At 43.1% G+C, this 22907-nt stretch overlaps 1 protein-coding gene across 1 annotated transcript in view; it reads left to right on the top strand.

Moving 5' to 3' along the window:
• The window catches only part of KALRN (kalirin RhoGEF kinase), a 623278-nt gene that overhangs the window by 529023 nt on the left and 71348 nt on the right, over positions 1–22907 (top strand). Inside the window, 3 exon segments of the mRNA XM_021071254.1 lie at positions 8941–9224; positions 10948–11052; positions 14944–15039. Of these exon segments, the coding sequence (XP_020926913.1) occupies positions 8941–9224; positions 10948–11052; positions 14944–15039 (485 nt within the window).

Below are 22907 nucleotides of genomic sequence, written 5' to 3'. Positions count from 1 at the left end.
ATCATGAAAGATGTACTAATACTTACTGTAGGTTTTATGTGCTCCATGCTTACAAACAATTGAATTTATGGGTTTATGACACAGATAATTTTCAGCCTTGACCTTCTCATCATACACCCTTCTCTAGATGTGCAGTTTCCAGTGTGGAAAGGGGTATATATGATACTTCTGTGATTTTTATAGTAAGTAAACTATGAATAGAAAGCCAAAGGAAACAGGAATGTTTGGGTATGTAATCTCTTCGGACAGATGTGTTAAAATGCATTTGCCTTATATAGCACAAGCCGTGGAGAACAATAAGAATGAGTTTACAATGATTCTTCTGTCATTGGAGCAAACCAAGACCAAAGCACAGGAATTTAAAGGACTTTTCTCTAAATATCTAGGGATTTGAGGAATCATTGTGATTTCTTCTGATTTCAGCTATTGGAGACAAAGCTTCCAGGACAACATATGATGAATACTAGTGAGACTTTCATAGACCTATTGTCCATCTAGATGATGGATGATGAGGCATGACTAATGTAGAACAACTAGACCTCATATCTTTTATGACTTTTTTATTTTTAGCACTTAAAAAAATACAGTTGATTTACAACATTGTGTCCATTTCTGCCGCATAGCAAAGTAACCCAGTCATACATATATATATTCCCTTTCTTACCTTATCTTTTTTCATAGTCTATCCCAAGAGACTAGATATAGTCCCTGTGCAGTACAGTAGGACCTCATTACTTCATTACTTATCCATTCTAAATATAATAATTTGCATCTCCCAAGCCCAAATAGACTCCATATCTTTTAGCAGTTACACAGTAGAGTGTGTGAAAGACATGGCTTTGGAATGTGGTTGAATACCATCACTGAACTCCACAAGAGTGGATTAAAATGCATTTTCCTTCTAGAGCTGTGCCCTTGAAGCCAGTGTATAAAATTTCAGTGGGCCAGCTTATGCATCTGGGCACTTATAATCCACCCAAACCTTGGATGCCACCTGTACATATGCATACAGGTCCCAATATAGCCCTTGCAAGGACACCATTCCTGGTCTTTAGGGGTATTAAACCCACACAACTAATAGGATTGTCTTTTCTTTTGATCAAGGAGTGGTTGAATAATGTGGGGAGGTAGAACAACACAGAATGGCAACTGTTAGCAATAAGTTTTTCTTTGTTTTCATGTAGAGAACTTTGAAGTGAAAAATGGCCTTATACTATCTTGCCTACCCTTTAGAAGAACATACAGATAAAGTGAAGGAACATACAGAATAGAATCACAGTCATGGAACTAGGGGAGGTAGTTATAGTTTCATTGATTTTTCTTAACTTGGATGGTACTTCCAGTGGAACTAAATGCTGTTATAAGCACTTCACACATATTAACTCCTTAATTCAAGTAACAACCCAATAGGGTAGATACTAATGTTATCTTCATCTACTGATGAGAAAACCAAGATATGCAAAGATCAAGTAATTGGCCCAGAGTCACAGAGCTCGTCAGTGGTAGAGTGAGGCTTTGAATGCATTCTGTCTAATCTGTCCATTTTGTAAATGGAAACAGAGACCTGAATGTCTGTCCAGTGCTGCCATCTTTCTGTTGCAATCCACTGAGCAGGCACCAGTGGATTATTCTTGAATCATATAATCAAGGCAGAAAAATCACACCTACGGAGTTTCTCTTTTAAGCAACTTGAACAAAATATCATTAAGAGATGGGTGTTGGTATCAATAATTCCCTAGTCATTGGCAAAGTTTTGAAATGTGTTCCATGACTATGCATCATGTCTTCTTTTCTTAGGTATTAAGGAAGATTTGGGGCAATTTAGAGAGGTGGCTTCTAAATTGAAGGAAGTAGGAATGAAAAATAGTATGGAAGCCTGCTGGTGGATAAGAGTTTGTTGTTTGTTGACTTATTTATTTAGATTTTCTTGATTTCATTAGTATCTTCATATTCCCATGACCAACCACTCAAGCTAATGCCATTCAGAGTCTATGAGGTTGGACCATTACCCTGCCAAGCTTCCTATTTTTCCAGTTGGCGGCTGGGAAATCAACTATAGGATGCATTTTCTATTGATCTAGAAGCACTGGTTTTTACCTTTTTCTTTCTTCTCCTTGAAACATTCTATTTCATCTCCATGTCCTTTCTTAAAATAGGGGTTTTTGATTAGGGAGGACGCATTCTGCCAGAGGAAAATTATGAACTAATGGTGTGTGACAAAGCACCTAGGAGAGTACAGGAAGACAAAAACTTTTGCACACGGTTGGTTGGAGTAAACTGGAGAGCAGTTTGCCAGTACTTAGTGGTAGTGAAGTTAGTGATGTGTGTTCACTAAAACACAGCAGTTCCACCTTGAAATAGATGCTTTAGAACTGAGAGCAGTATTACTCAATGTGTGATCTGCAGGTGGTAAAGGTTTGTGAACTATGTCTCCAGTTCACAGTGAGATTCGTACAGAAAATGAGAGTGAGCATTTACCATACTATTTTTTTTTTGTCTTTTTGCCCTTTCTAGGGCCGCTCCCACAGCATATGGAGGTTCCCAGGCTAGGGGTCCAATCGGAGCTATAGCTGCTGGCCTATACCACAGCCACAGCAACGCGGGATCCGAGCCTTGTCTACAACCTACACCACACCTCATGGCAACGCCAGATCCTTAACCCACTGAGCAAGGCCAGGGACAGAACCCACAACCTCATGGTTCCTAGTCAGATTTGTGCCATGACGGGAACTCCTACCATACTATTTTGATTAGTGTAGCTTTGTAGTATACTCTGAAGTCAGGGAAGGTGATTCTTCCTACTCTGCTCTTCCTCCAGACTGTTTCAACTATTTGAGATCTTTTGCATTTCCATACAGATTTAAAGTTATTTTGTTCAAATTCTGTGAAAAATGCTAAGGATTGCATTGAATCTATGGTCATTTTAACAATACTGATTCTTCCAATCCAAAAACAGTATATCTTTCTATCTGTGACATCCTCAATTTCTTTCATCAGCACCTTAGTAGTTTTCAGAATATAGATTATTTCCCTCCTTAGGCAAGTTTACTCTCAGATATTTTATTCTTTTTGATGTGATGGTAAATGGAATTCTTTCCTTAATTTCTCTCTCTGATCTTTATTTGTTAGTTTATAGAAATGCAAGATATTTCCATGTACTAATTTTATATTCAGGAACTTTACCAAATTCATTGATAAGCTCTAGTAGTTTACTTGGTAGTATCTTAGGATTTTCTATGTATAGCTTTATGTCATCTGCAAATAGTGACAGTTTTTCTTCTCCATTTTCAGTTTGGAGTCCTTTTATTTCTTTTTTTTTTCTCTGATTGCTGTGGCTAGGATTTCTAAAACTATGGTGGGTAAGAGTGGTGAGAATAGACATCCTTGCCTTATTTTTGATATTAGAGAAAATGTTTTCCACTTTTCACTGTTGAGTATGTTAGCAATGCGTTTGTCATATATGGTCTTTATTATGTTGAGGTGTGTTCCTTCTTTGTCCTTTTTCTGAAGAGTTTTTATCATAAGTGGATGTTGAATTTTGTCAAAAGCTTTTTCTGGAACAGAATAGAAATCCCATAAATAAACCCATGCACTTATAGTCAATTAATCTATGACAAAGAAAGCAAGAATATGCAATGAGAAAAGACAGTCTCTTCAATAGATGTTTCTGGGAAAACTGGACAGCTTCATGTAAAAAGAATGAAATTAGAATATTTTCTAGCATCATATGCAAAAAAACCCTCAAAATGGATTAAAGACCTAAATGTAAGCCTGGATACTATAAAACTCATAGAGGAAAACATAGGCAGAATACACTTTGCTTTAAGTTGCAGCAATGTTTTTTTTGGATCTGTCTCCTAGAGTAACGAAAATGAAAGCAAAAATAAACTTTTACACAGCTTTTAAAAAGCTTTTACACAGCAAAGGAAGCCATCACACCAGGAAAAAAAATATTTGCAAATGATGCTACCAATAAGGGATTAATTTCCAAAATATACAAACAGGGTATATACAACTTTAAAAAAATCAAAAAATGGGGAGAAGCCCTAAATAGATTTTCTCCAAAGAAGACATTTAGATGGCCAAACAGGCACATGAAAAGATGCTCAATATCGCTAATTGTTAGAGAAATGCGTATCAAAACTACAAAGAGGTATCACCTCACACCAGTAAGAATAGCCATCATCAAAAAGTCGACAAATAATAAATATTGGAGAGAGTGTGGAGACAAAGGAGTCCTCCTGTACTGTTGATGGGAATGTAAATTGGTGCAGCCACCATGGAGAACAATAAAAATAGAGTTACCATATGATCCAGCAGTCTGAATCCTGGGCAGGTTATCTGGAGAAAACTCTAATTTGAAAAGATATATGCACCCCAGTGTTCACTGAAGCACTATTTACAATAGCCAAGACATGGAAACACATAAATGTCCATCGACACATGAATGGATAAAGAAGGTGTGGTGTACACACACATACACACACACACACAGTGGAATGTTACTCAGCCAAAAAAAAAAAAAAAAAAAAAAAGAATGACATAATGCCATTTGCAGCAACATGGATGGACCTAGAGATTATCACATTAGGTGAAGTCAGTCAGACAAAGAAAGACAAATATCATATGATAACACTTATATTTGGAACTTTTTTAATGATACAAATGAACTTATTTACAAAACAGAAATAGACTCGCAGATATAGAAAACTTACGGTTACCAAAGGAGAAAGGAAGGATAAATTCGGCGTTGGTAGTTAACATGCATACACTGCTATATATAAATTAGATAAACAAGGACCTACGGCATGGCACAGGGATCTATATTCAATATCTTGTAATAACCTATAATGGAAAAGCATCTGAAGAAGAATATGTATATAACTGAATCACTATACATATATAATTGAATCACTTTTCTGTACACCTGAAACTAAGACAACTTTTAAAAATTGACTATACTTCAATTTTTAAAAAGATTTAAAAGAAAAAGCTGAAGCACATGTGGCAAAAATGTTTACATGTATCATATCTAGGGGGTGTGCACCTGGGCATTAAAGTTTTTCTCTGTTTTTCTCTCTTCAAAAGGTATTTCATAGTAAAACCAGCCACAGAATATTATTTTTTCTGATGTAGAAAGCAAGTTGGCATACCAGAACACCCAGGGGACTTTATTACCTGAAGTGTCCATGGGGCACATTTGTCTTCCCAGTGACTTAAAACCGGATATCAATCGTATGGGCAGTTTTGATGCCTCAGGGCGAAAGAGAAAGCATTGGTTCCGAACTCTGGAGAGATGGAGAGATGCCTGGATTCTGCTCCCAGCTTTATGACTGACTCATGTGTGACCGCAGATTTCCCATATGCAAGCTTTCATTACCTTACCTGTAATATTAGTGAGACTAAGATTGTTTTCAGCATTGAAATTTTATAACATGTAATTATAAACCAGTGTATAGTTGAAATGTTACATAGACTAGTGATTTGATTTTCCTTTTTAGAAGAATTATAGCGGCTAAAAGAATACATGGTGTAAACATAGACGTGGGAATAAGATTAAATATATGTGCAGTGGAGTCAGATCTGGGTTGAAATCTTGCCTCTTTGCCACTTATCAATGATGATCCTCAATTTCCTGGAACACTCTATTTCCCAAGACCATAACCATACGAAATTGTACCTATCTCAGCTTGCAGAGATTTGATGAGGTAACAGTATTACTGTTGTGGTTGTTACACATCAGTTAACTGTTGCGCCTGGACAGGCACTAGAATAAATTCTCAAACAGCTCATTGCATCCATCGTCTAAAGATGGGATGAGCATAATAAGCTGCCAGTTATTCTTTTAAGTAGCAATAAACTAAGTACACATTTTCTAGACTTGATGATGCCACATTCTTTTGTAACCATGCAGTCAAACTAATGTAGAAGTAGTCCTGCCTCCATATATGACCCTAACTAGATAATGAGTTATAGATTGCTTCCAACTCTTGAATTCTATTTTATGTGGACTGTGGTTGAATGGCCCTAATTGTTTATACAGAATAAATTTATTTTTTTATTTTAAGTGATTTTTTTCCATTATAGTTGGTTTACAGGGTACTGTCAATTTTCTCCTGTACAGCAAAGTGAACTAGTCACACATACATATATACAGTCTTTTTCTCACATGATCCTCCATCATGCTCCATCATAAGTGACTAGATACAGTTCCCAGTTCTATACAGCAGGATCTCATTGCTTATCCATTCCAAAGGCATTGCATCTGTTAACCCCAGACTCTCCCCCCTTGGCAACCACAAGTCTGTCCTCCATGTCCATGATTTTCTTTTCTGTGGAAAGGTTCATTTGTGCCATGTGTTAGATTCCAGATATAAGTGATATCATATGGTATGTGTCCTCTTTCTGACTTACTTCACTTGGTATGAGAGTCTCTAGTTCCATCCATGTTGCTGCAGATGGCATTATTTTGTTCTTTTTTGTGGCTGACTTGTATTCCGTTGTCTATACAGAATAAATTTAAAACAGCAAAGTTGAGAATACTCTTGATTTTAATTTGTACTTTATAATCTGTACCCCTGCCATTAGTTTGTACAGACTACACCAAAGCAGAACCAGATGACAGAGAGAGAAGACAAATGATCAGTCAAAATTTGCATGAGTGCATCTCAAAGCCAGGCTATGGTGTGCCATGGAACAAAACTTGGACAATCATCCATCTCGCCTAGTAACACAAGGCACAGTTCATGCGGCTGGGCCTCTAATTCTGCTGACCCAGCATATGCTGATGTACCTAAATTTTGAAGGCTTGGATTTAATAGAGTCTTGTGGTATCATGGGACCTGGTGACTGAAAGGCTTCTGCAGCTTATCAGCCGGAAGATAAGAGGCCCTGTTTCCACTACCAGTGCTGCGGAGATGTTTATCACGCAGCTTTCTGAGAACAGGAGTTTGACCCATACCAAACACTTTAGACATAATGTCAACATACCCTAGACCACAGCCAGCACAGAATTCTCTGAGATAAGATTACAACTTTGTCCTTAAAGGGACGTCACCAAGTCAGTCGATTCCCAAATACTCCCTGAGCAGAGCCACCCTGTGAGTTATCCATCATACCAGAGGACTTTAGGAGCTCCATTTTTATGCTTCTACGTGCAGATATTCTGCTGCTGTTTCCAAAGTATGCACAGAACTTTAGCCATATCTAAGAAAGTTCCCACAGGGTCAAGAGCCTGAGCTTGGGGCCCCAGAGATCAGCCAGTTATAGAAGCCGGAGGCAGCTCTCTATTGGTAAATGCATTTATTTGCCCTATTTCAGGATTTTTTTTATTAAAGTATAGTTGATTTACAATGTTGTGTCAATTTCTGCTGTACAGCAAAGTGACTCAGTCATACACACACACACACACACACACACACACACATTCCTTTTCTTATATTATCTTCCATCATGGTCTACCCCAAGAGACTGGATATAGTTCCCTGTGCTGTACAGTAGGACCTCACTGCTTATCCATTCTCAGTGTAATAGTTTGCATCTAGTACCCCCAACTTCCAGTCCATCCCACTCTCTCCCTCCTCCCCCTCGGCCACCATAAGTCTATTCTCTATGTAAGTCTGTTTCTGCTTTGTAGATAGGTTCCTTTTGTGCCATATTTTAGAAGATTTTTGTTTCTAATGTATTGAACAGGTCTAGGCCATACAGCCACCAAGGCCAGGTTAGTTCTCTCCTCTAGGTCTAAGATAAAGTCATTATAGGAAAAGATGATTTAGTCTTTGAGATAGGGAGGTGTAAAAAGCCACTGTAATACCTTGTTTAAATAAGTAGTCATGTGTTTGGTTTAACTATCAGTATGCAAACTGGTACCAGGGCAACGAGGCCCATCAAGGGTTGAGGTGAAGCTGGTCAGGTCTTTGCCCAAGACTTACACCAATGAGAAAAAGAAGCATAGGAGAGACCACTTCTCTTTGATGGGTTATCCAGACACTCACTGTATCAATTCTTGCTTTGAAATGCCTCACATTCATCCCTTTGTCCTCCTGGGTCCACCTCGTGTGGCTTTCTGGATTCCACCCCTCCTTCCCAAGGCTATGTTGTATGTTGTTACCAGATTATTTGAAGAACAAACTAACAGAAGCCCTTTTGATCACCCAGTAGAGTTGCACAATAAAGTTCATACTCATCTAATTCATCATGAAATGTTTTCACTGTTCTTTCCATCCAGCTTATCCTTCTCTGTTAATCTTTATTTCATTGAAAGGCTCTACTTAAGGATCTGGGTTAACTTATTTTTCCATTCTCCTGCCTCTGTGCTTTCACTCCTGCTGTCCCCCATTTCAGATTTCCTTCTCACTTCTCTTCTACTCAGACACCTCTCGTCCATTAAACCTTTTCAGACCAGTCCTGCTGCCCTGACCCTCCTCTGAACTCTGTTTCCTTATCTGCTAGAGTCCATGCCAGCCCTTCGGCAGTTAATCACTACTGCACTGTGGATTTATCTTTATTTTCCGAGCTCCTTCTTGCTCTTTTGCTCTCCTCTCTCTCTCTGTGCACATGTGCATATGATTGTGTGTGTGTGTGCAAGTGAGTGTGTGTAGCTAGATAAGGGGTCTATGAAAATAAAATCTGTCTTAGCTGTCTGAGAATACTCCTAGGTGCTCTATGACAGGTTGATGGCTCTTGCTTAGGATCTTAATTTTTTTTTTCCCAAAAAGGCAGGAGTCTTTGTCTTTTGTCTCCCCCTGTATCCACAGCACATGTGGATTGAATGAATGGCAGCTGTCACCCTCTAGAGAGGTTTCCTTGATCAGGATCTGCAGCTGGCCTTGACATTCTGCCTTGAGCCCCAGCTTCCTGAGTTGGCATGGGCTTCCTCCCAGACTGGCAGCCTGGTTAACTGCCCCTGACACGACCATGTCTGTCTGTCCGTATCCTCAGATGCCTACTCTCATTCCTCGAGTGAAAATGGAGGCAAGTCCGAGTCGGTGGCCAACCTGCAGGCCCAGCCCTCCCTGAACTCCATCCACAGTTCACCTGGGCCCAAGCGCTCCACCAACACCCTGAAGAAGTGGCTGACCAGTCCTGTGCGCCGGCTCAACAGCGGGAAAGCAGATGGAAACATCAAGAAGCAGAAGAAAGTGCGAGATGGTAGGAAGAGCTTCGACCTGGGATCTCCCAAGCCTGGGGATGAGACGACCCCTCAGGGAGACAGCGCTGATGAGGTACTTGGCCCCGGAGCCTTGCCTTGGGGAGGGGCTTCTGACACGCTTCCTTCCTGGAACCTGGAGAGGCCGCCTGCCCCAAGGTTTGCCACCTGGCCAGTCTCTAGTTCCCAGTAGTTGGTCTTCTGATCTCCAGGTGATCTTTGTATTCACAAGACCTTGCCAGTTTGATTTGTGACCAGTTTAGAGACTGACAGGCACCTAGGATACCCAGCAGACATACGTCATTTTGCCAGATTTGGAGATAGGGGTCTGGGCCCATGGGGAGCCGGCTGGTCACCAAGTCCCCAGCCTCTACTAAAGACTACATTAAACCTACTAGGCCTGTTTAGGATCAGAGTGAAAGGATGGAGACCATTTCACTTGGACAACAGAAGACTCCATTGGGAGGGGATGGCTGTTGTCCAGCATGCTGAGCACTGCCCTACATAAGAGGGAGTAGTCAGCTCCCGGTTGCTCTGGAGTAATCAGTTATGATTGACAGCTGAGGATTTACAGTCGGCAGGGTTGCAGCCTTTAACGGAGACTCAACCGGTCATGAAAGGGGCCTTCATGAAAACAAATGAGCTCCCCTCGTGGGAAGGTTTGGGAGACTTTGTGACTTCATATCACAGCTGGAGAGACCTGTGCTCGCCGAGAGGTCAGACTACACAGTGACCTCTTGCATCCATCCTTTCCAAAGCTGAGATTCTGTGATCAAAACATAGTGTGTATTGGAGTTCCCGTTGTGGCACAGCGGAAACAAATCCAACTAGGAACCATGAGGTTGCAGTTTCGATCCCTGGCCTCACTCAGTGGGTTAAGGATCCGGCGTTGCCGTGACCTATGGTGTAGGTTGCAGACGCAGCTCGGATCCGGCGTTGCTGTGGCCATGGTGTAGGCCAGCAGCTGTAGCTCCGATTCAAACCCTAGCCTGGGAACCTCCATATGCCGCAAGTACGGCCCCCCAAAAAAAACCATAGTGTGTATTTAGTTGGGTAATGAGGGAACTCTTTTATCTGGCAAACTAACCTACTCTGGTCACGGACGTGGCTGAGAAACTCTTCCTGATGTGAAACCAGACTCTCTTTGTAACTTTGTGCTGTCTGCCTTTTCTCCCTCTGAGAGTAGCAGGAGAGCCTGTTGATATTTAGATTGTGGTTTAATAGTCCTTCATAAACTTAAAAAGTTAATTTCTACTTGACCACTCTCAGCTTTTTTATCGGCTAGTCAATAAGATAGATGTTTTGTATGTGTGTGTGTGTGTATGTGTGTGGTTCCCCATGTTGTCCTCACTGTCCTTTGAAATAAGCAGGTGTGCCCATTCTGCATTAGAAGACACTGAAGCCAGAGTTCTGTCGTGGCACAGTGGTTAACGAATCTGACTAGGAAGCATGAGATTGCGGGTTCGATCCCTGGCCTTGCTCAGTGGGTTAAGGATCTGGCGTTGCTGTGAGCTGTGGTGTAGGTCGCAGAGGTGGCTCGGATCCTGAGTTGCTGTGGCTCTGGTGTAGGCCGGTAGCTCCGATTGGACCCCTAGCCTGGGAATCTCCATATGCCGTGGGAGCGCCCCTAGAAAAGACAAAAAAAAAAGAAGAAGAAGACGACTCTGAAGCAGAAAACCACAAGAGTGTGTTGAGAAAGGAGCTTATCTTATATGTTGCTTTTTTAAAATCCCAAGTTCTGAACCCATGGGCATCTTTAACTTTGAGAAGCAGTGACTAATGCTGTGCTTTTGTTCTAGAAGAGCAAGAAAGGTTGGGGGGAAGATGAGCCAGATGAAGAGTCACACACCCCGCTCCCTCCGCCCATGAAGATCTTCGACAATGACCCCACGCAGGACGAGATGGTAGGACTTCTTTCTCACTTGGAAGAGCCATGTGTAAAATGTGTGATGTCATTTTTTGGGTATGGTGGGGGCAGTGATACGCTTTCTCCTTTGTTATCTCTTACACCACGAGAGTCCAAGGTGATGTAGATTCTCTCTGTGTGGGTAGGGTCCCCTCCCCAGCCCTGGTGGTCCGACTTCATTCCAGGCAGGGCAGGGGTGGATATAGAATTCTCCACGTGGAAATGGGCCTAGGATCCCGCCTGTTGATGAAGAGTAATGGCTCTGTCTGTGGAAGCAGCAGATCCCAAAGGAACTGTTTATCTCAGAGAGGAATGTGGGGTGGCTCTAGGTCCTGAACAATTTAGCTGCTGTGTCAGTTGATTGTTTTCTTTATCCTCAACTCTAAAATCCAAATCACAGTAACTTCCAGTTAAGCCCTGTGCAAACATGGCATAAGAGATGGAGAAACTGCTAAGGGGAAGTTGTTGTCAGAAGTGGGTAAACCTAGCATGCCAGGTGGCCTCAGTTCTTTGATTTGCAAAATTCGCTGGCTCATTGACACGCAGAGGTTCACGGGTGTCCAAAACATGACTATCCACCAAGCCTCAGGGTGCAGGGTGACCTCCTCAATTGCTCAGGAGCCAAGACTCAGGTCGCATGTGCTTCCAGGTACTGAGCCGAGCCTGGGCAGATCCCTGCTTTCGCTGTGTGCTCCGTCACTGGCCTTCCTCACCAGCCAGGCTCTCACCCTGGGGCATTTTCCTGCCTTCTCTCAAAGCTGCTGTCCTAGCGGACTCTGGAGGTTGAGGTGGTGGTGGCAGTTTCTGATTGTCCTTCGTCTTTGTTTTCCGGAGCCTGTTTTATCACGTCGGTGGTGGTGGTTGGTCATTCCCGGGGTCTCCATGTGCTCTTTAGCGTCTGGCAGTCGGCAGCCCCCTTGGAGGTGGGGGGCCCAGCACACACAGCAGGGAGCAGACCTTTCCAGCAGCACCCAGGGTACAATTCAGGCAGCACTTTGGTTTTCTGATGCTATCCCCGCTCTTGTTTTAATTCTCTCTGCTTTGCATTTGGATCCGTAGCCCCTAGACATTAGTTGAGGTCTTCCTCTGTGCGAAGCCAGAAGGACATTTTCTAGGGCTCGGCCCATGACGGAGATGTGGTCCCTGACCTTCTCTGTGACTCGCCCATGAGAAGCACAGTGACAGCCCCTCCGAAGGTGATGTTGGTGGCCCTGGTTTCCAGGGCCAGCTCTGACTCTGGACTGTGGGGAGGAGACGTGGCAGGAGACATGGCGGGATGCCTATCCTGGACTCCCAGAGGCAGAAATGCCTGAGCTTCTCCTTGAGACGGGAACGAGGACCAGCCTGCGGTGTTCCCAGAGGCCTGTTGTAAAAGGTCCTAGAAACAGTGATAGTGGAGGGGGGGGTGGCCACAGGGTGCACAGGTCTCATTATCTGCCATCCCACACCACCCCCTACATGGAGGTGCCAGTTTGCATAAGATAAGGAAAGGTCACGAACCCTCCCCCTCGAATTCCCTCAAACACAGATTGTTTTGGGGAAAGGATGTTATGATGTTTCTGGTAATTTTTAACCGAGAATGTCGACTCCCTCCCCCACCTCCTGTCAACTGTGTAGCCTTTTGCTTAACCAGGATTACAGCAGATGGCAAGAGCCTCTTTTTAGATACATTAACCTCCTCAGCCTTGCTGTTTGACTTCTGAACATTGGTTTTTCTGGAATGTCTGAGAAGTGGGATGAGCTTCAGAATTTCTAGCAAATGGAGTTGGTTTATCAAAATAATTCTTACAACAGTGTAAAAGGAATTTTTAAAAGTCACCCATTCTGATGTTGTGCAAATATTTCTCTGTGTTTTCTATCTGTTCATACGCATGCATGTTTTATTTTTATAGTTACAGTGTGCATATGATGTGTTCAGTGTTTTATATTTTTAATAGTTATAAAATTAAATATTCAGGAGTTCCCATCTTGGCTCAATGGTAACGAACCCGACTCGTATGCATGAGGATGCAGATTTGATCCCTGGCTTCACTTAAGGATCTGGTGTTGCTGTGAGCTGTGGTGTAGGTCACAGATGTGGCTCGGATCTGGTGTTGCTGTGGCTGTGGCATAGGCTGGCAGCTGTAGCTCTGATGGGACCCCTAGCCTGGGAACCTCCATATGCCTTGGGTACGGCCCTAAAAAGACAAAAAATTAAATATTCATAATGTTTACTATTTCCTAAAATCGTAGTAATTTTACCTTCTTAACAACAATTTGAATAGCTGAACAGTAACTCACTGATTTGATGTGTCATCACTTGCTTGACCAGCATGTTTTAGGATATCCTGGGTGGTTTCCAATTTGTGCTGCTCTGGCTAATATTGCTACAGATCACTGAGTACATACAACATTTGTTTTTTTGACTTCTGTCCTTGGGAGAAGTTCCCAGGGGTAGGGTTACAAGATCAAAAAGTAGATAACTTGGATTTCCAAACAGACTTAAGCTGTTTTCCCCACATTCCCCACGAGAGGAAAAAGAGTGTTGCCCCCCTACCACCACCCCATGACATTTATTTGATTTTTTTAGTCCATCTCAGAAGCAGAGACCTAAAGTAAGTCTTTGATGAGACAATCAGATGCTTCCTTTTTGAAACTCTTCCCCCTCACTTCAGGGACAGACTTGAAGGCAGAGCCCAGGCTGGGTTGTTCAACCATCTACTCCCGCAGTCACTTTGCCCATGAGACCCTGGGGCCCTGAGCACACCATGGTCCTCCGCCTTGAAGTGCAGGGTTAACCATTTCTCTCCCAATTTCTTATCGAGGAGAAGGAAGGAAAGAGCAAAAACAAAACACTGGCCCTCAGGTTGACCAAACCGTCCCATGGACCAGTCATTGTGCTGGTGGGAGGGGAGGAGGAAAGGTCCTGGGCTGGAGCCTCCTGGTGACCAGGAGAGTCTCTGGTTGCTCCAGCACAAGACGCATTGGTCCTGCTAAAGCCCTTTATTACTTCCCCAGTGTTTCAGTTCGGAGGCCTTACCAGAAACAGATGCGCAGCTGTGTTTGTGGAGGAGTGTGTGTGGGTGGGTGTGGGTGTGTGTGTGAATGGAGAAGCAGTTTCTGGTCTCCAGGAACCCTGCCCCTAGCATTGCTGCTTGACACACATGATGATGTATATTGAAGATCCGCATACATCTTTTTTTTTTTCTGGCCTTTTTAAGGCCACTCCCGTGGCATGTGAAGGTTCCCAGGCTAGGGGTCTAATCGGAGCTACAGCTGTTGGCCTGCGTCACAGCCACGGCAATGCTACATCTGAGCCACGTGTTCAACCTACGCCACAGCTCATGGCAATGCCAGATCCTTAACCCACTGAGCAAGGCCAGGGATCGAACCTGTGTCTCCCTGGATGCTAGTGGGGTTTGTTAACCACTGAGCCACGACGGGAGCTCCAAAGATCTACATACATCTAAGTAAAGCAAGGACAGTTCGTCATCTTTGCATCCACTCGAAGCTGGTTTATTGACCCCTCATTTCCTGGAACAGCAATGAGCAGCCCTGTAGTGACCAAAGTCCTGTCTGCCCCCTCCCCCATCGCTGACAGTGGGTGCAGCCATTCCCTTTGGCCTCCTGGGAACCCAGTGACCCCTCCCCTCAGCTCTTCTGGAGGCCTGCCTAAGGAGATCCTTGTCCCAGCCCTGCTTCGATGCTGGCCAGGACTCCTGACAAGGGATCAGGCAGGCCTGCCCCACACCCACACTATTCCCTGTCTCCCTCTGTCATCTCTTCCCTCTAAACATAGAGCTTTGCTTTCCTTGCCCGCCTTGGGCTTTGGACTTGCTGGGTTGCTTCCTAATTGCTATTCCTCATTCCTCGCTAATCTGCTTTTCCTTTGCTGCTCAATGTCTTGCAGTCCTCCTCTTTGCTAGCAGCCCGGCAGGCTTCCACCGAAGTACCTACTGCTGCAGACCTTGTCAGTGCAATAGAACAGTTGGTCAAAAGCAAGCTGGTAAGTGGGGGTCCTGGAGGCAGTCCTGCGGGTCTCACTTCCTGTGGCTCCCCGGGCCTGACCTCTGTCTGCCATGTTCTCCTTTGCACCTGTCCTCATTCCTCCTGTAGGATCATTTCCAGCTAATGATGGTTTCTAAGAACACTGCACCCCCGAGTCCTTTTTGGCTTCATATGGGAATAGACATGGGCAATTAACAGATCCTTTTGGGATTGTGGCATTGATGAGAGGTGAAAAGTATCCAAGACAAAATAGCCTCCCTGTAAGCCTGGTCCACCGGCCTGTAGGGAAATGGTGATTGGGCAGTGACTGATGTGTGTCTCCTTAGCCCTGAAGCTGATTTTGCTGCTGAGACACAGGCTTGAATTGGATCTTTGAAAGCACTGAGTAATTTTATTCAAGGACCTCAGATAGTCTTTTAGCTTCCAAAATCTTGCAAAAGGAAATGGCTGAACATAAAGGGAAATGGGCAAAATGTGTGGCTGCCTCATGCCAGCTTAAGGGAGATGGTGAATATCCCCATCATGAGTGTGCACCACTGAAAACGGGTCTAGCCTGTGACTGTCTCTTGGACCTATCAGACCGTTGGAGGGAAGGGTTATGAGTCTGAGCTCATTCAAGGTTTTGGCAGAATGTTGGTGAAAGAGCTACCTGTTGAACAGCTCATTTGCACAGGGCTAGTCCTCTACTCCCATAATTTCACGCGTAAGTGTGTCACTACAGGGAGACAGTTTGAAGCATTTTCCTGTCCTTTGCTCTCATCCATGTCACTCATTCGGTCTTCCCTGTAACTCTCATTAGGATAAATGTCTGTGCTTCTGACAGACTTCTGCTGGACAGCCCTATTAATCAGTGCCATGTAAACCCTTTTCCACTTGGAAAATGATGGTTGCTTTCTAGGGAAAACTGCCTGATCATAACTTTGGTTACAGTAACTTCCTTTTTAAATACCCCAACTTACAGAGTAGCAGTGAAATTAACGCATGACTTTTTCTTTCTTATGTTCCATCTTAATTTTTAAAAATATATTTAGCAGGTATTTTTAGTGCTGGTGACAAACTCCCGAAGGTTGTCTCCTCTCCTGTCATCTCTCGCTGTCTCAATGCAGGGAATCAAGTGCTCTTATGGGCACTGCACTAACTTTTCAAAGCCCATCTCCCTGATCACGCCTCACTTCCTCTCCTTTCCTCTCCACACTGACCCATAAATACTCTTCATACTCAAAATGTTTTTCCTTAAAGAGTCATTCCTTTTTGAAACCTCCTGCACTATTGGATGGGAGTTTTTGCAAATTGGTACAACCACTATGGAAAACAGTATGGAGGTTCCTCAGAGAACTAAGAATAGAATTATCATATGATCCAACAGTCCCATTCCTGAATATATATCCAGACAAAACTACAACTCAAAAAGATATGTGCACCCCTGTGTTCATAGCAGCACTATCGACAATAGCCAAGACATGGAAACAACGTAAATATCCATCAACAGATGAATGGATTAAGAAGATGTGTTCTTATATATATATGGAGATGATATTAAAAAAGAATGTGTTTATATACATACATACATATATATGTATGTGTGTATGTGTGTGTGTATATATATATGACTGGGTCACTTTGCTGTACAGCAGAAATTGGCACAACATTGTAAATCAACTATAATTGTTAAAAATCTCTAGTTGTATCCATGTTGCTGTGAATAGCATTATTTTTTCTTTTTCATGGCTGAGTAGTATTCCAGTGTGTGTGTGTGTGTGGTGTGTGTGTGTGTGTGTGTGTAGTTTTTTTAATCCCCCCCTTTTTTTTTTGCGTTTTCTGTTTCACCACCTATGCATGGGCCCTGACCTCATGCACAGAGTAGCGGTTGCTTAATCCCCCTCCACACCATCCACCTCCCAGGCTCCATTCTCTTTTACTGCCTCAGCAAGGGCTCACTGCTTCCCTCTTGCCAACACAAGCAATAGTCTCCAATTTAGGGTACACAAGATGGTTTTTTGAAGTGCTAAAAGAAAATATTAGATTCTCTTTAACTCATTTTTAAACTTTTGAGTACGTTTTACTATGTGCATTAGGATAAAGCAGGAGTACAGAAATACAGTTTTTTTCTTTGGTTGGCCACACCCACGGCATGTGAAAGCTCCAGGGCCGGGGATTGAACCAGAGTTGTAGCAGTGACAACACTGAACGATTATGCTGCAGGCCACAAGGAAAGTCCAAAAACACAATTTTTAAATAAGTTTCATGTTTGGGGAGTGCATGGCCAAAATTGTGTTTACTAATTGAAGAGTATAATCAAAGTTTAGAAATCCCTGGCCCGTAAATGCCATACTTACCCAGCAGTCTAATATTTTGTGCCTATTCTCCAACCTTCCTTTCCAGCATCCACACATTATTCTGGTTGATGAACTCTGCTCCAACCAAATTGTTTTCTTCACTATCCCCAAACGTGCACTTGACTGTCCTCCCCCAAGTTTCTGTTCATACCACCCCACTTCTCTGGAATGTCCCCACTTCTCTGGATGGTCCTGTTGTGTTATCTGTTAAAATATCTTCATCTTTTTACTTGCAGCTTACCCGCCCCCCACCCTGCAGCTAGATGATTAGTCCCTCAGGACGTTATTTCCTCCTCCTTTTTTTTTTTTTTTTTTTGGTCTTTTTTTGCCATTTCTAGGGCCGCTTCTGTGGCATGTGGAGGTTCCCAGGCTAGGGGTCTAATCGGAGCTGTAGTTGCCGGCCTACACCAGGGCCACAGCAATGCCATGGAGTTGCCACCTATACCACAGCTCACGGCAACACCGGATCCTTAACCCACTGAGCAAGGCCAGGGATTGAACCCACAACCTCATGGTTCCTGGTTGGATTCATTAACCACTGAGCCACGACGGGAACTCCATTTCCTCCTCCTTTTATTAGTATGTACAAGTCATCTGCATTTCCACCAGAAAACACGTTTCCAAAACTCTGTATTTTTTTGTATTTTGGATTACCACTTTCCTGCTGCTACGGTTCACCTTAGACCTGTCGGGAGCATCCATGGGCCTCTGGTTTGTGTGATCAGTAGGTCAGGTGTTAAACAGGTGAGTGAGGATGTTGAGAAGTCTCACAAGAGCAAACGTCCCAGAGCAGAGGGAGTGTAGGATAATCCTGGAACTGTTCAGTCCTCTAACAGGCTCTCAACAAATAGGTATTGGATGAATGGCCTTTTGGCAGTAATTTTACCATAATAAGGGCTTTAACTTCTTCGCCAAATAGCTACTTTTTGAGGCTCTGCAGTGAGCCCAGAATTATAGAGATTTCTTTGGCCAAACATATAAAACCAAGCCAGAGTCATGGACAGGAATGTGAGAGCAGTGGTTAGGTTTCTTGGAATCTTCTTACCAAATCCGATCCTTTCTCTTTTCCTCTACTTTCTCTTTTCCCATCCCAATACATGTCCACAGTAGGCTAGTGACAGAGCATCGGTAGGGGCTGGCTTCCTCAGCTGTATTTGAGAATACTGAGTTTCGTCCTCACGTCTGAGACTGGTATACCTATTCCTCATTAGGAATAAGCTAGCCTAGAAGAGGGTATGCTCTCAAGCCCCAGAAAGTTCTGGAGTTTTGATTTGACTATAAATGTGACTGTGTGGGAGTTCCCATCATGGCACAGCGGAAATGAATCAGACTAGGAATCATGAGGTTTCAGATGTGATCCCTGGCTTCGCTTGGTGGGTTAAGGATCTGGTGTTGCTGTGGCTGTGTGTAGGCTGGCGGCTGTAGTTTCGATTTGACCCCTAGCCTGGAAACCTCCACATGCCATGGGTGTGGCCCTAAAAAGCAAAAAAAAAAAAAAAAACTGTGTGCAAGCTGCCAAAATAGCCAGTGTGGTCATAGGCTGGGTTAATCAAAGTAGAACATACAGCTCAAGGGGCGTAATAGCCCATTGTACGCCAAGCCCTTCAGACCACGCCTGTCAAAATTTGTGGCTGAGTCATGCATTAGGTTCTGAACTCAGCATTCTAAAATGTTCTTGAGCTCAATGGAAGGGCCCTGGAAGAAGTAACCAATACCATGTGGTCCGTGTCATTGGAAAGAAAGTTGAAGAAGCTGAGGTTAAGTATTGGAAGAAGTTAGGAAAGAGAAGACACAAGAGCTATCTTCTAATAATTGAGCCCTGCCATGGGGAGGAAGGACAAGTCTCCCTCTTGGTGGCTCCAGAGGACAGAACCCATGGATGGAAATCAGTTCAGTATAAGAAGAAAAAATAAGGTCCTGCCCAGTTAACAGTCTGGAAATGTTACAGGCACATCTAGCATACTTGGACATCATTTCTAGGGCTTAGATTCTTTCTGCTTTCTTTTTTTGGTTGCTCAAGAGATGACACCAGATTCTATTGTTAGAATCATTTGGCCCCCAAGCTCTGCCCAGAAGCCATGAGATGCCTTCTGTCCCTGAGTCCTAAAGCTGCCCTTGGTGCTTTAGGATCATATGGTCATGACTACACCAAAGCTACTCCCCCAGGAGTTGGGCTCTCTGCTGCTGGAGAGCTGCTGTTTGAGAACCAGGACAGAAGGTCCTCACTCAGCTGCAGTGCAGGTAAAACCCCAAAGACCCTTGGAAACTCCTCGAGTGAGTCCCTCTGGACATAATGGACGCCTCTGAGATCTCACCTGCCAGCCTTGGTCTTTAATCAATACTTTTGTTTACCGAGAGCCTCCCCCCAAATAGAGCTCAAACACTTTTTCTGGGTTTTGTCTTAAAGTATTATCTTTAACTCTAAGCCAGGACTAAGGACTCCCCCTGCTTTTCCTGGGTGATTTTTACTGAAGTTTTCCCTAGACAGATATACTGATGGTGCTGCTGCTGCTGCTGCTGCTGCTATGTAAGGAATCAGAAGACCTAGGTATTAGTGCTGCCTCTGCCACTTATTGTGTGGCCTTGGGCAACCTACTTAGTCTACTTGGGCCTCTCTTTTATTTCACTTATCAACAATGATTTTTTTTAATTGACGTATGGTCAATTCACAGTGTTGTATTAGTTTCAAGTATACAACACAGTGATTCAGTTATACACACACACATATTCTTTTTCAGATTCTTTTCCCTTATAGGTTATTACAAAATATTGAATATAGCTCCCTGCGTTATACAGTAGGTCTTTGTTGGTTATCTGTCTTATGTATTAGTGGTGCATACCTGTTAATCCCAACCTCCTAATTTACCCTTCCTCCTCCTTTCCCTGTTGGTAAACCATAAGTTTTTTCCTATGTCTGTAAGTCTATTTCTATATTATAAATGAATTCATTTGTATCTTTTTTTTATTCCATAGATAAGTGATATCATATATATTTGTCCTTATTTAGCTTATTTCACTTAGTCTGATAATCGCTAGGTCCATCCATGTTGGTGCAGATGACATGGTATCATTCTTCTCCATAGCTGAGTGGTATTCCATTGTATATATGTACCACATCTTTCTGCGTTCCACCTGTCAGTGTTGCTTCCATGTCTTGGCAATTGTGAGTAGTGCTCCTATGAACACTGGGATTCATGTATCTTTTTGAATAACAATGATCATTCTGTCTACCTGAAGCTAATCTCAACAGAGTTATGATGAAGACTGACTAAGGTGTGAATGCTCTTTGTAAGCTGATAAGTGAACAGCCCACAGCTGTTAGCTCCCAGCCACCTCATTTGCATTGTAAAGGGCAGGGAAAGGGAACCAGTCATACTTTATCTTCTGTAGTCACACCCTGAACACAGGGTCACCGTATTTGTTAGTCAATGGATCAGTAGGCCGGGTGAATGTTGCAGGGTAATAGCTTAACAATCTATGATTTAGTTTTATTCCTCAAGCTTGAGGAACAAGAGCTTCCTGGCTTCCTGGTGGGAACTGAGTGTACCTCTAAACAACCCAGGATTCTCTCACCTGCCTGAGATGAAATATGAGACCTCTAGTAAGAGAGCCTCCCCCCTGAGCTCCTGTCTTCAAGTGGCACATCACAGTAGTTCCTTAAGCTCAGGATGGCACAGATGAACCTTTGGCTGAAAATCCTGTCTTTAGGGAAGGGGCTGACCAGGACTGAATGCTTATTTAGTCTATCTATGTGGTGGCCTGGCATCTTGAGAATCAGTCCCACCTGCCTCAGAGAGACTTTCCATCCTCTGGTTCTCCTACCTTGGCAGCGTTCACCTCCCTAGTTCAGCCTGTGAGCCACAGAACATGGCTGGGGCCAGCCTGCATTTGTGTGTGTGCTTTGTCCTCCTTTAGATGAATCAGCTTGTTTTGTCAAAAGCAGAGTTAACCGAAGTTCATAGTCCCGATAGAGGAAATAATGGCCCCACCGTATCCAGTGTAGATACGATGCTAAGTTCCTCTAGCATCCATCTGTGGAAAAGATTCCCAAGCTTGTTAAAAAAGAATAGTTTAGATTTCCACCAGGAGTAGTTCACCCAAAGTCACAAACCTGTGCTGTCATTTGCCTGAAAAATCCAGACTTCAGTTTTTCTGCTGTAAAATGTCTTCCCTACCCTTACCTCCAGTTTGCCTGGGAATGACTAACCTCTAATACTTTCTTAGTCGGGATTTTATATTAATTTTTATAAAGGGGTGGGGCAGCTGAGAGGTTGATGTGGTAGGTGTGGTAGGTGGTGCTGGACCAGAAACTTACCTATTGTTTCATCAGGTGAGCTTTGACCTCTCCCCAAGAGTTTTATATAAAACTCTTTATTGAGTTACACTCAGTAAATGCTTGGAGTCCTACTATGTGCCAGCCTGCCAACACAGAACCTTCCCTAGTGGAGCTCAGAGTCTAGGGCTGATGCTCAGAATCCTCTCCTGCCTGGACTATTGCAAACATTTCCTCACTGATTTTAACCTGATGTCTCTTCACATGAATGCTGGAAGGATCTTTTCTTTTTTAAAAAAAAAGATCTTTTCTTAAAAAAAGAAAACTTTTAATAGTTCTTTTTGACTAATGAAAGCATTATATGCTCATTCAAGAAAAGTTGGAAAAATAACCAGAGTTTAAACACAAATTCTATCTCATAATATCATCTAGGCATGTTCAATGTTAAAATTTAGATATATTTTCTTTTAGACACCTTTTAAAATGATGGAGTTAATCACAGAGTATATAAAATTCAAGCTCTGTTTTCCTTAACTGTCATATTGCTGAGTCCTGCGCTGCAGGTCAATGGGAGATCCTGAAAGATTAAAATGATGTAATTAATTACAGAGTATATAAAATTCAAGTTCTGTTTTCCTTAACTGTCATATCAGAAGCATTTTTCCAAGTCACAAAAAAAGCTTTTAGGAGCTTTCAGACTGATCTTTCTGGAGTCTCCACTGTGGTACAGCAGGTTAAGGATGCATCATTGTCTCTGCAGTGGCTTGGGTCACTGCTGTGGCTCAGATTTGATCCCTGGCCTGGGAACTTCCACATGCTGCGGGTGTAGCCAAAAAAATTTTTAAAAGAAGAGAAAAAAGTAGTAGGTAAAGCCTTTACTTCCTTTTTTTTAATTGAAGCATAGTCAACTTACAATCTTGTGTTGGTTGCAAGTATACAGCATAGTGATTTGGGGGGTTTGCAGATTACATATTACACACAAGGCTCCTTAAGAGCTGATCCTGCATGCTTCTAAAGGCCTGACTGTTTCACTCCCTACTTCTTCTTTCCCCAGTACCCATGCCCCCAGCTCACATAGCACGCAGTCACCAACCAATCCACCTCTCCCCCACTTCACACTCTGTATCCTACCTATACCAGGCAGCTTTAAGCTTCTCAGGCTGCCCTGTGTAGTTTCACAACCTGACCCTTTACTCACAGTACTCCTCCTGCCTGGAACGTCCTCCCATTGGTGTACCCAGCGAAATCCTTTCCATT

Source organism: Sus scrofa, chromosome 13 (assembly GCF_000003025.6).
Source record: "Sus scrofa isolate TJ Tabasco breed Duroc chromosome 13, Sscrofa11.1, whole genome shotgun sequence".
NCBI lineage: Eukaryota > Metazoa > Chordata > Mammalia > Artiodactyla > Suidae > Sus > Sus scrofa.
Note: the sequence above shows the minus strand (reverse complement) of the source record. Positions and strands in the feature narration are given on the sequence as shown.